The 13,240-nt window shown below is 43.0% G+C and overlaps 1 protein-coding gene across 2 annotated transcripts in view; it reads left to right on the top strand.

The window, feature by feature from the left end:
- ARHGEF38 (Rho guanine nucleotide exchange factor 38) overlaps nt 1-13,240 on the top strand; it is a 205,664-nt gene that overhangs the window by 124,646 nt on the left and 67,778 nt on the right. The window contains exon 5 of one of the 2 annotated variants that reach the window (XM_029596928.1): nt 749-766. The exons of the other annotated variant lie outside the window; for it this stretch is intronic. Within the exon in view, the coding sequence (XP_029452788.1) occupies nt 749-766 (18 nt within the window). The remainder of the gene's footprint in view (nt 1-748; nt 767-13,240) is intronic. 2 annotated transcript variants of the gene reach the window in all.

Genomic DNA, 13,240 nt, shown 5'->3' with positions numbered 1-13,240 from the left:
GTGTGTGTGTGTGTATGTGAGTGTGTGTGTGTATGTGAGTGTGTGTGTGTGTGTAACAGGAGTTAGTGCTCGCTAACTCGAAATTTCGGGTCCCATGAAATAAAAAAAAACCCAAACCGCGGGAAAAACAAAATTTCCCACAGCGGGCCGAAAACGAAGCTCGAACTAAAAGGTTCGGGCGATGCACATCTCTATTGTATATCGCAATGTTCCTTTCATTTTTACTTTTCGTTTGAGACATTTCTAAATTAAAGTAGTATTAACTGCTGTTTATTTTATATATATATATATATATATATACACACATATATACTGTATATGTATGTATAATATATATATTATATATGTCTTTCTGTACATATGCATTAAACTGCATGTTTTTGGAAAGACAAACAATAGAAAGATTACAGTCATAAATGTAGGCCTGCAGGATGTCCCTGGTCTGCAGAAACTGCATGAGTAAAAGCCTCACTATTTATACTGTACATTTGTTAGCCTGTAAGAGATTTCCCATGACATTCTCAGCTGCAGAATGTGTTCATTTCATGTAAGCAATACTGCATGTGTGTGTGTGGGCCCAAATTGCTGGTTGTCCACACTGCAGAATGAGTATTAAGGAGTGCTCAGCTTTCCTAATTCAATAACACTCCGTAATGGTTATCAGAAGGCATGCAAAAACCTATTTTGTTTTTATTTTTTGTAAATAAAAGCCAAAAGCTAACCATTGGGTTTTTTTTTTTTTTTTCAGAACTATATACCTAGCACAGTAAGTACTGCTTTTTTAAAAGTATTATTGTAAACAGTAGCCCTAATTATCTATAACAGAATGTCTGTGCCTTTTTGTTAAGAAATGTTTACTGGATGATGCACACAATAAAAATATAATGTGCTGGGCTGGCTCTGCACTTCAGCACAGAGGATTGGGTTAGGGCTGTCCTATCCATCAGGGCCTAGACGTTTGGGGCACACTGCAGTGGTGATGTACTCAGGCCTGGGAGAACAGCCACCACTGCTATGATTCTTTGATAGTCAATGATTGGCCCTGAGGATATTTCTCGAAGGAGGTGCCCCTCCAACACTCAAGCCAGCAAAGCTGGCCTGGACCCACCCTGGCATGTTGTTGGGGAAGGATATATAAAAGTTTGAGACAGAAAAATACATTTTACAATGTAACTGCTATAACTGTCTTCATTTTACAAAATGTGGGCTGGATTTTAAGATGTATGCCCGATTTTATAACATGCGTGCGCAGCCGCGTGCATGTTATAAAATCCAGGGTTAGTGCACTTTGCGCGCGCCGAGCCCTAGGGGAGCCCTGATGGCTTTCCCCGTTCCCTCCGAGCGTCCTCGGTGGGAACTTTCCTTCTGCCCCCCACCTAACCCGCCCCCCCAACCCTACCTAAAACCCCCCCTAACCTTTATTTTATAAGTTGTGCCTGCCTCTGGGCAGGCGTAGGTTGTGCACATTGGCCGACGGCAGGCCCGCGATCCCGGGCACAGTGCCTGGAGGCTCCAGCCCCGCCCCCATCCCACCCCCGCCACGACCATGCCCCGCCCCTTTTTCCAAGGCCCGGGACTTACACGCGTCCCAGGGCTTTATGCATGCTGCCGGGCCGTTTGAAAATAGGCCCGGCGCGCGTAACTTCACCTGGATTTATGCACGTAAGCTTTTAAAATCTGCTTTTAAAATCTGCCCTATCTGTGAAACCCCATTCCACTTTTCAAAGGACTCACCTTCCGCACACCTCTGAGCACCGATCCACTTACTGTAGTGATAGGATCAGGCTTTACCTGTAGGGTCCTCAAGGGATCACGCTTATAAAAATAAACAGTCCACATATCAAGTGTTGTGTTCCAAACAAAAATGAAGTTTACTGAAGAGAAAAAGAAACATTTCAGCATATATAAGAACAAAACAGTATGAAGTACATGAGGTAGAAAAATAGTTAGTAGTGCTGCACTAGTTCTCGCAGCTGTAGCAGATACAAAAATAGATCAGATACAGTCCCAAAAAGACAAAAGTAAATCCTCAATCCATTTGCATACTGAGGCAAGACTATGAGGATCCTTCCTGGTTCTTCCAAAAGGTATCTTCTCCAGTTTTCCAGGGTCTACATGTCCTGCTGTTGACCATCTTGCTCCTGTCTGGATACATTTATATTCTAGGCTTCCAGTCTGTATTATCCCAGTGTCTAGTCCTATGTATTCCCATGTTTCCAGTCCTCCTGCAGAGGTCCTTCACTGTTTTTGTAGGTGCCTTTGTGTCTCCATGTTTTCCTATAGTGGTCCTGGCCTTCTTCTTGTGTGTACCTCTGGGTTTGAGTCCTGTCTTGCCTTAGTGTGTTTCTTGTGTTTCCTCTTTTTCTTGTCCAAATCTTGCTGGCTGCCAGCACTTGAGGGTTCAGTCCAAGGACCAGCGCATGCAGAAGATGCCTGCTTCAACTCATGTTACGATATACCAGATTTAACCTTTCTGTGCCTACTTTTAGCTTTGGGGGTCACACCTCCGATAGACTACGGTATCCCATCAAGCTCTGGTCAAACTGACCCCACTAAGCAGTGCCTGATTTCTGAAGACTTCAACTAGTGCTTATCTAAACATCTGGGTCGAATAAGGGGGACTTATGTGGCAAAGTAGCGGCCAATGAATATGCGCCTACGTTCAGTGGTTGCCGCTTAGCTGTATAAATTCCTTATATGGCTAAAAGTTATATGCACAAAATGTGGGCATGTACTGGGCAGATTGGGGGCAGAGCAAGTTAGCTGTATAATTTATTTGGCTATCTACCAATATTTAGAGTTAACCGGCTGAGTTTTCACTGAGCATTGTTGGTTCTTTATTTGACTACTGTTGATTTTTGATTGCTATTTGTTGCAACTTTTTATTTTTCTGCTTCTGTGTACTTTGTTCCTTTTCATCTGATTTTATCAGTCAATGTGTTTTTGAGCAATAACTGGTAACAAGACTTACTTCAAACTTGGAACATGCGCTGCCTCTTTGCAGTTCAATAGAAACCTAGGCTAATGGATCCTCAGGCATTTTTCCATCAGTCTTCATTTGACTTTCACCACTCCAAAATATCCGGGCACAATGGGATAAATATTGGTTGAAATGTAACATCAACCATTTTATATTGTTCCTTTGAAAGAACAGACATTTAGAGACTTCACTGGATTATTTTATATTTTTTTGCTGTTTTTTTTGTCTGTTGGTAGATTTGTATCTATATTTTGATTTATTTATACAGTTTATTACTTACCCATCTACAAAACTCTCTGGGTGAGTTACAGCATATAAGTACAATACAAATCATTTAATTTAAAATAACAAACAAATAAAAAATTTAAAATCAAAAGATATCATTATATATACCCAACAACCATACGTAAAATCTACCTTTTAAATGAGCTCTGACCGACAGCCCGCAAATGCGCAGTAGAGAGCAGCTCTACTGCGCATGCGCGGAACAAAGAGCTCTGCTAGACATGCCGCACATGCGGGGGCGAGAGAGCACGTTGGTTAGAGCGGCGGACGCGGCATTTTGTGGCGTTGAGGAGTGGCAGTATGTGAGCATTAATTGGGCCAGCAACGTAGAGCGGCGGACGCGGCGTGGAGGAGCAGCGGCGCTGGTAGCTGAGTGTCTGGCAGGCCAGCAATGAGCCCGGTGGTGAGGCGCACGTGAGATCGCCGCTCCAAGAAAAGGCTCCTCAGACATGTTAACAGCCTGAGCCCTGCCCTCCGTTGCCAGGGAAGGGGGGAGGGAGTAAGGATGGCAAAAGAAGGGACGGGCTCAGGCTGTTAACATGCTGCAGTTTCATCAGCAAATGCCTCCTCTTTTAGCCAGGTCCCTCCCAGTCGGCCCTGTAGAAGAGAAAAAGAGGGAGTGGAGGAGGGCTGAGGGAAGGGGTTGTGGATGAGATGAGAGGGGATGGATGAGTGAGTAAGTGGAAGGGTAAGAAGTTGTGCAGAAGAGAAAAAGAGGGAGTGGAGGAGGGCTGAGGGAGAGGGAAGGGGTTGTGGATGAGGTGAGAGGGGAAGGAAAGGGAAGATGAGAGGGGATGGAATGAAAAGGGATGAGTGCGTAAGTGGGAAGGGTAAGAAGTGCAGAAGAGAAAAAGAGGGAGTGGAGGAGGGCGGAAGGGAAGATGAGAGGCGATGAAAGGAAAAGGGAAGAGGATATGAGTAAGTGGGAAGGGTAAGAAGTTGTGGAGGAGAAGAGAGCAGGTGTGACCGATGGAATCTCACCCATTTGAACGGGCTTAACGGCTTGTATAACATAAAATACAATTTAAAGAACAAACAAAAATATAAATATCAAAAAGGGATTTCAGAAAAGATAAATATAAAAGGGGAAAAGAGTCCAGATAGCAGCATGAGATAGACATGGTTCACTGCTGCTCCACTAGTTTCTTTATTACCTTGAATTTCATAAAAGATGCCATCCAAGAGAAAAGGGAGGGTGAGAATCTTTCCTTCTAGGGCTTCACTCTTCCCTGATCAGCATGCCATCTTGTATTTCCCACTTCGGAGGTGCGCGCCTCGTGTAAGTATGGATGGAGGAGTGCCACATTCGACTAGGGAGGAGGCATGCTGCAGCTGGCTGAGCAGAGTCAGATCACCATCGGAGCAGCTGAGGTGCAAAGTAATGAGGTCACTCGAGGTGCCTCGTTGAAAGGACCTGCTGCGGTTTGACTTATACGGAGTTGTATGCATCTCTGATGTGTGAACACTTTGGTGGAGAAGCTATGGACTTTGTGAATCTCTTTTTACATTCCTCATCTGTGAGGATTCCTGATAACGCCAAGGTGCTACTATTACACTCTCTTCAATCTGTGGGTGAATCATCTGTTGCCCGGAGTCCTTTCATGATTACTAAGCCGGTGGTAGTTACTCTTGATTCTCTGTGGATTTGGTGGCTAACAGCTATTTCCTTCCCAAGACCACCAGAGAATATTTCAGGAGCAGTCTGGGTGTATTCATTCTCTGGAGAAAGCTGTTAAGGATATTCAATCAGTGAATACCATGATTCTTACTAGTATACATAATGATGCATCAACCTGGTTAAGCACACAACTTTGTTTATATCAACCAAAGGGAAGTCTACGCTCCATGCATAAAACCTTGCTACAAGTACCCATTATTAAAGTTGCTAGATTAGACATTACAAGAAGATGTGTCTTCTCTGTTGCAAGCCCCCAACTCTGGAATGCTATCCCCGACAATTTGAGACAAATTACAAACCTGAAAGAGTTTAAAAAGAACTTAAAAACCTTTCTCTTCAAGAGTGCATTTGATGCTTTAGCCACTACTTAAGTACTCATCCTAACAGATTTCAAAACTACTATGCTATTACCCTTAGCATAAGATTTTTCCCCATTTGTTTCTCTTTGTCCTAATACTATGTAGAGGTTTTATTTTAATTTTAATTAATTTTAATATTTATGTCTTCCTTACAACATTTTATTATGCAAGTGTATAATCATGTAAACTGTTTTGACTACTTTTGAGTATAAAAACAGTATATAAATAATTTTAAATAAATAAAAATAAATAAGATTATCCAAGAACGTGGACCTTTAACTAGGAAAGTTGGGCTTAGATATTAAAATTTATGCTGTATTTTTTTTTTAGATTATATTATATTGCTCTCAAAATGTTTCCATGCAAATTTGTGCTTTGACTTTGTTCAATGAAATTAATAAATTTAAAGTTTAATAAAAAAAGAAAGAAATATAACATTATCTAAAAGCCTTGTCTAAGGGTAAGTTTTAACCAGTTTCCAACAGGCTAGATATTCAGTACTCATACTATAACAGGAAGCTCATTCCATAGTTCTAGACGGTTGCAAAAAAAAATGTCTGATGTGTAGTCTAACTAGACAAACCACTTACAGGGAAGGCTCATCTAATAGAGGGCCCGAAGTAATAAGACAAGAATAAAAAAATGTGTGATGTATTTCAGTGCACATTTCTTAACATGCTCCCTGAAATTACTTCAAAGCTCTATCAGGCAAATTTTAAATCCCCCCCCCCCCCCCTGCATTAAAATCCGAGGGTTACATGTGTGGCTGGGCCTTGTTCGCGCCGCGCGCATTTTAGAAGGGGCCTGGCCACGTGCATAACCCCCGTTACGCGCACAAGAGCCAGGCCAAACAAAAGAGGCAGTCTGGGGGCGGGGAAAGGAGGTCCAGGGGGTGGGGAGGGGCAGAGCGGAGGCAGCCAGTACAGTGGCCATTTGCCACTGTACCGGGAAGGGACAGAGGGCATGCGCAAGCTGCTACTGCTCCAACAGAGCAGTAAGCAACAAAATAAGAAATAAAAAGGGAAGGGTAAAGGGTTTAGGGGGTGGGAAGAAGAGAGGGAAGGGTAAGGGAGGTTAGGTAGGGGGGGGGTAGGGAACTGGCGACCCATCGTGGCCTTCCCCAGTTCCCTCCCAGTCCGCCGCACAAAGTTAGCATAAACGATCCCCCCCCTTGCGCATGCCGCATGCACATGCACGCGCGGATTATAAAATCCAACACACGTGCGCATGGCCCGTCGATTTTATAACATGCGCGTGCCGGCACGCACATGTTATAAAATCGGCATGTCCATGTGTGCGTGCCAGGAAGTGCGCGCACATGGACGTGCGCTGGCATGTATTAAAATCTACACCTAAGTTAATAGCATGCAAATACACTGACAGATAGATTTTAAAAGTGTTGCTCGCGCAAAAACGGCCCCATACATGTGAGCAATATGAATTTTAAAAATCCGGGAAGTACACGCATCAAGAATAAGGAGGCAGAAAAGGGGCAGGGCATGGGCATTCCAGGACTTGCGCACATAACTCCTGAATTTGCACCATGTTACCGGATCCTGAAGACGGGGGGAGGGGCACGGGAAGAGACAGGGAGAGAGAAAGAGAGAGAGACAGTCTGACACTCTATATATCTCCCATTGTAAGAGGGGCACTTTCAACTCAGAGTGGGATTTGGGAGGGGGGAGGGGGTAGAGTTACATTTGTCTGCCTAGGATGCAAGGGTCTGTAGATCCTTGTACACTGCCCCCCCCCCCCCCAAAAAAAAAAACTCCACCCTGCGTTGAACATGCCCCTCTTACAGTGGGAGATATATAGAGTGTCAGATTTTGTCTTTCACTCTCACAAAAACTCCACCCGTGTGGTAGGGATATTTTGAATGATACACATGTAATTCCACACATGATATAAAATTAAGTGTATTTTTGCTTGCATGCCTAATATGCACATTTATGAACGCACACATGTTCTTTTAAAATTTACCTGTGAAAGCTTAAAAATATGTAAATCTAAAAATGTGCACAAAAATGAATAGTGTGCATAGATCATGTTCATGCATACTGGTTTTTTCTTAGAAAATATGATTGAGCACAAATCACAGTTTCTGTTCATGAAACCTTGTTTCATGGGCATAAATCATGCTTAATGCACAGAAAACATCAGAACCATGGTTTTGTGCACATACATGTGCACACAAAACATGAGTGAAGAAAAGAGTTATGCTCCTAAGATGTACACACAAAACATGAAATAGGGGCACAAGTTATGCTCCTAAAACTTGTGCTCATAAAACATGATTTAAGAGCATTAAATCTGAGCTCATAGGGGGTAGATTTTAATAGGTGCACGCGCGCGCTCTTACATGGACGCACCGATTTTATAACATGCGCACGCCGGCGTGTGCATGTTATAAAATCAGCGGGCTGCGTGCACGTGCGCACTGGATTTTGCAATCCGTGGGTGCGTGTGTGCGCGGCACGCGCAAGGGGGTAGTTTTCTGCAACTTTCGTGTGGCACACATCACGACCTTCCCTAGTTCCCTCCCAGTCCACTCCAAATAAGGAGCGGAGAGGGAGGGAATTTCCTTATCCCCTACCCTAATCTCGCTTACCCTTCCCCTCTCCTCCCCATGCCCTAAACCTTTTCCCTTACCTTTTTTTGGCCTTATTTTGTTGCTTACTGATCCAACAGAGCAGTAGCAACTTGCGCGTGCCCTCACTCCCTTCCCCGGCACAGCGGCAAATGGCCTCTGTACCGGCCGCCTCCAGCCCCGCCCCCGGACCGCCCCTTTTCTTTGGCCCGGCACTTCTGCGCATAACAGGAGTTACGCGCATGGCTGGGTCCCTTCTAAAATGCACGCGGCACGCTCAAGGCCCAGCCGCACACATATCCCCTGTGTTTTACGCACGCTGGCCATTTAAAATCAGCCCGAGGTTGCCCAAGAAAACCCAGCATAAAATATGTTATGCATGCAGAAATGACGCCTACTGGATCCCAGCACCACAAACTCCAAGTTCTGCCCCATAGACTAACACTGGCCCCAGAAACTTTATTCCAGTTCTGACCATGAGTTAAATTTCTAATGCTAAGAAAACATGAGTTAAGTCCTCTGCATCTCCCGACACTGGGGAGTAATGGCTGATGCTTTGATTGACATGGGATTTACATGGAGGAGTGCTAAGCTGCCCACACATTTTTTTCTCAGGTATGTGTGCAAAATTCCTTGCTACCTCAGAAGTAAAGGCCTACATATGGCGATGTGCGCAGAACCGCACGCTGACGTGCACACCGCCTAGCGCACCTTTATTACATCTGGGCCAGAGAAGCCTGAGTTCTTCTCAGTGGCTTTACAGGAAAATAAGCAAATTAATGATCTTTTCAGTAGCTAGGGCCCACACATCTTAGGGAGTCAGAACTCAAATTTTTATTTCTGTTTCTCCTGAGGCAAGTACTTTGCTGAAGTATGGCCATATTCTGACATTTTTTAAATGTGTTCTAAGTATTATTTCTTTATTATTTAATACATTTATGTTCATCTGAGTTTAATAGCATAAAACTTATTTTACATTTTTATTGAGTTTTTAATGCATGTATTTCATTTAATTTTGTACTTCTTAAATTAATGTACACCCCTGCTGTCTCTTAGTCATTCAGGAATCACCCTGATACCATTGCTTGATTTCTTCATCTCCATTGTGTCCTTTTACCTCATCCCTTTTTTTTTTTTCCTGATCATAATCAGAAGTCTGAACTGATCTCAACCTTGGACAACACAAAGCATAAACAGTACACAGAGTGAGCAATGGCAGAAAAGGAGAGTTTTTCTTAACAGTGCGTGTATGTGGTCATAACAGAAGGTGTGTGCACCCTTTATTCTAAGAAGATATAACAACAAAAGGCACGTGTTTGAAGAACAGTACATTAAAACTCAGAAACAAGAGCAGCAAAATAAAGGAGAAAAGAAGGTCAGGAAGCAGGATACTTGATTATTTTTGAGCATTGGAAGTAGAGTTGCCTCATTACAGCCGAAAAGCATATCTTTTTGAAAATGAATAGTCAATACTATCATTAGCCAGTGCTATTTAAGCAATAATGAAAGACAGGTAAGGCACTGAGGTATAATTAATGTCCTGTACGGGTTAATTGAGAGATGAGCTATTGGTAGTGTTATTGTCTGTCTAATGTGAGACTATGCATTTATATTAATTTTTCTTCCTCAAAGGATAGTGGAACCAACAGACTGTATGAATCCTTCACTGATCTTATCCTGATTAAGAATATATTGGCAATTATTTTCAAGAGTGATGGTGGGGATTATGAGACAGAGGAAATCCTTGAGAGGACTGGATGGTTGAGCAGATTAGCATTAAGAAGAATGTAGGGAGATAAATGGTAATGAGCATAAAGTTCACAAACAAGCAGGTAGTTTATCTTTGAGGGTAAGACATTAAGACCTGTAATTTTTAGGAAAAAAATGTTGGGGGGGTGGGGGGTTCTCTAGAGATCAAATCATAAACATCATTGAAAGTCGGCCAGCAACTAGCAAAGCATTATGGGGGTTCCAATTTTATTTAAAATGGGCAAGCAGCCTAAAGGGGTGCTGATAGGATGAAAAATATTTGTGCATTAGAACAGTTGGCTAAACTAAAAGAAACTGTAATAAAGGTAATACATTTTTTTTATTTAATTTTTTTCCCATGAAAAAATGTACAATCAAATTCAACGCAATCTCTAATTTGAACAATACTTTTGTCAAACATCCCAACCTCATCCCACACACCAACCCTCCCTCCCTTATCTACAGTCCCCTACATTGCAAATTTTATTATGTTCGCAAACATTTTCCAAATTTCTGAAAAAGCTGCAATCTTATTTATCCATATTATGGTTAATTTTTCCATTTGGTACAAACCATATAAACATTTACACAACAAGATATTACTTGGAGTAAAAGCTTTTTCCACTGAGCAGCTATCTCACATCCAGCTGTTAGAAGTAGTTGAACAATTAGATTGCTTTCTTCCATTGGTACCTCCTCCACCTGCCCATTTACCAAATATATCCCATGGTGCATCTCTGCCTTTCATTTTTTAATATCCAGTATCATATTTTGGACATCTTGCAAAAAGGGTACGATATTCTTACGTTCCCACTATATATGGGCTATTATGCCTACCTCCTCAAATTCCCGCCAGCACAGATCTGACACATGACCATAAATTTTCTTAGGCCTATGTGGGGTCAGATACAATCTATAATAAACCTTATGGGGCGGATTTTAAAAGCTCTACGCGCCGCCAGGCCTATTTTCAAAAGGCCTGGCAGCGCGCGTAAAGCCCTAGGACGCGCGTATGTCCCGAGGCTTGAAAAAAGGGGTGGGACGTGGGCAGAGTGTGGACGGTCCGGGGCATTGTGGGACGCGGCCAGAGGCCTCCTTACGGCCGCTGGACCGGGGGGATCGTGTACCGGCACGCACAACCTACGCCTGCCCAGAGGCAGGCACAACTTATAAAATAAAGGTTAGGGGGGGTTTAGGTAGGGCTGAGGGGCAGATAAAGGTAGAGGAAGGGAGGGGAAGGTGGGGGGGGGGGAAGTTCCCTCCGAGGCCGTTCCGATTTCGGAGCGGCCTTGGAGGGAACAGGGAAAGCCAACAGGGCTCCCCAATGGCTTGGCGCACGCAAGGTGTACTATTGTGCACCCCCTTGCGCGCGCCAACCCCGGATTTTATAACATGCGTGCGCAGCCACAGCTGCGCACGCATGTTATAAAATCGGGCATACATTTGTGTGCGCTGGGTTGCGTGCACAAATGTACGCCTGCACGCAGGTATTAAAATCCGGCCCTATATGTATCCTCAACCAGGTTAGCCAAAGTGGAAGACCTGGTAGCTCTCAGCCATATATCCCTCAATCATCTTCATCTATCTCTCATTTTAAATCTTTCTCCTGGGCTTTTTCATGATTCAGCTTACCAGAGGGTTGAGATAACAGTGGTTCACATATTTTAGACAGTCGCCCTTTAAATACATCCATTTTACTTTCCAGTACTTCAAAAGTCGATTTTTATATATATAAATCTTCCACCCCAAGCCTATGTTCCAAGTAATGTCTTATTTGAAAAGCTGAGAGAAGTAGGGAAGGTAGCTAGGAGGACAGCAAAGATACAAGAGGAAAAAAAGAAAGCTAAGGCAATAAAGCAAGGTAAGAACTTTTTTATATTACACGCGAATGCTCCTCCATTGCTGGACCTATGTTCTGGAATCTCCTCCCACTCAAAATACAAAAACTCTTAAAAAGTTCAAAGGTCTTCTCAAGACCCATTTGTTTACATCTGCCTATGTTTTACTTTTTTGATTTGAAACAGTATTTTTGCTAGTCTTTTATGCTATTTAATGTAACTTTATGTTTTCTTTTTATTGTCAGTTATTTTATGTGTGTTTCATTGTTAACCGCCTAGACCATTCTGTGTTAGGCGGTCTATAAACCTAATAAATGTAAATGTAAATATATTTCAGATCTGTCAGTTCATGGAGGAAGTGTAGAGAGAGGATTGCAAGAATGAGAGGAGAAATGTGCAGAAAACCACTAGGAGAAAGCAGAGGTGCTGAACAAATGCTTTGGTTCAGAATTCACAGAACAAGGGACTGGAGGAGGGTCGCAGTAATTGGCAGGGGGGTACATGTGGTGGTAGCGGGGTAGATACAACTGCACTTATAGACGAGAGGGTTTGTATGAAAGTAGCAAGAGCAGGAAATGGACTGGGGCTGTGCATATTAAAGGAGTTCACGCTGATTCTGGCAGGTCCACTGATGGCTCTGTGAGACAGGTATAGTTTCACAGGACTAGAGGAGAACAGATGCTGTTCATCTTCTTTAAAGTGATAGTAAGGAAGAAACTGGAAACTATAGGCTGGTCAGTTTGGCTTCACTGGTGAGGAAACTAATGGAGACTCTGCCGAAGGAAAGGACAATGGAGTATACTGAATGAGTTGCATGAACTAGTGCGGCATAGTTTTGCCAAAGGGAGACTTCGTTAAACAAATCTGATCAGTTTTTTTGTCTGTGTGATCTTAGAATTTGATCAGGGGAATATAGTGACAGTCATATTAATCACTGAGTATCCTGCTTTCAGCCTTATTGATCTTAACCATTTTTTTTAATACAATAAATGAGATTTCCAATTTTTTTTTTGTTCTGTGTTTGTCTTGATTAGACTGTAAACTCTACTGAGTGTGTTTTTGTACAGCGCTGCAAACATCGAGTAACACTATAGAAGTAATAAGTAGTAGTAGTAGTACTAGATATACTTGGTTTTCAGCATAGCCTCTGATACCGCCCCACATAGGAGGCTCATAAATAAACTGAGCAACCTAGATGGAAGCCAGGTTAGTGAACTGAAGTAGAACCTGTTCAAGCGATAGTAGATAATACAGGGTAATGGTAAATGGAATTCACTCTGAGGAAAGAAAGGGGCTCAGTGGAGTGCCTCAGGGGTCTGTCCTGGCACTGGTTCTGTTAAAATCTCTGAGACTGAGACTGCAGAAAGGTTAGGAAGGAAAGGTTTTTCTTTTTGCAGATAGCTTGAAGATCTGCAACAGAATGGACACCCCTAAGGAAGCAGACAGAGTAAGGAGCAATAGAAGAAAGCTCGAGGAGTATTCAAGTGCTGGGCGGTTAAGAATTGATGCAAGAAAGTGCAGTCATGCATTTGGGGTGTGAAATGTGCTGGTGAGACATGCCCCAGTAATCCTGAGCAAGATTTGTGTGTTTCTTACTAGTTCAGTTCTGTTTATACTTCATCCCAGTTTTGAGGATATCACCACCAAATTGCCAGAGGTCAGAGGTTCAAGCTCCACAAATAGGCAGACCAAGAGGGTAACTTCCAAAGAACTCCATGTGGCCCCATAAACACTTGTATATGACCGCACAGAGATCTACTACAG

This window comes from Rhinatrema bivittatum, chromosome 1 (genome assembly GCF_901001135.1).
Source record: "Rhinatrema bivittatum chromosome 1, aRhiBiv1.1, whole genome shotgun sequence".
NCBI classification, from domain to species: domain Eukaryota; kingdom Metazoa; phylum Chordata; class Amphibia; order Gymnophiona; family Rhinatrematidae; genus Rhinatrema; species Rhinatrema bivittatum.
The sequence above is the reverse complement of the archived record's forward strand: the minus strand, read 5'-3'. Positions and strand labels throughout refer to the sequence as shown.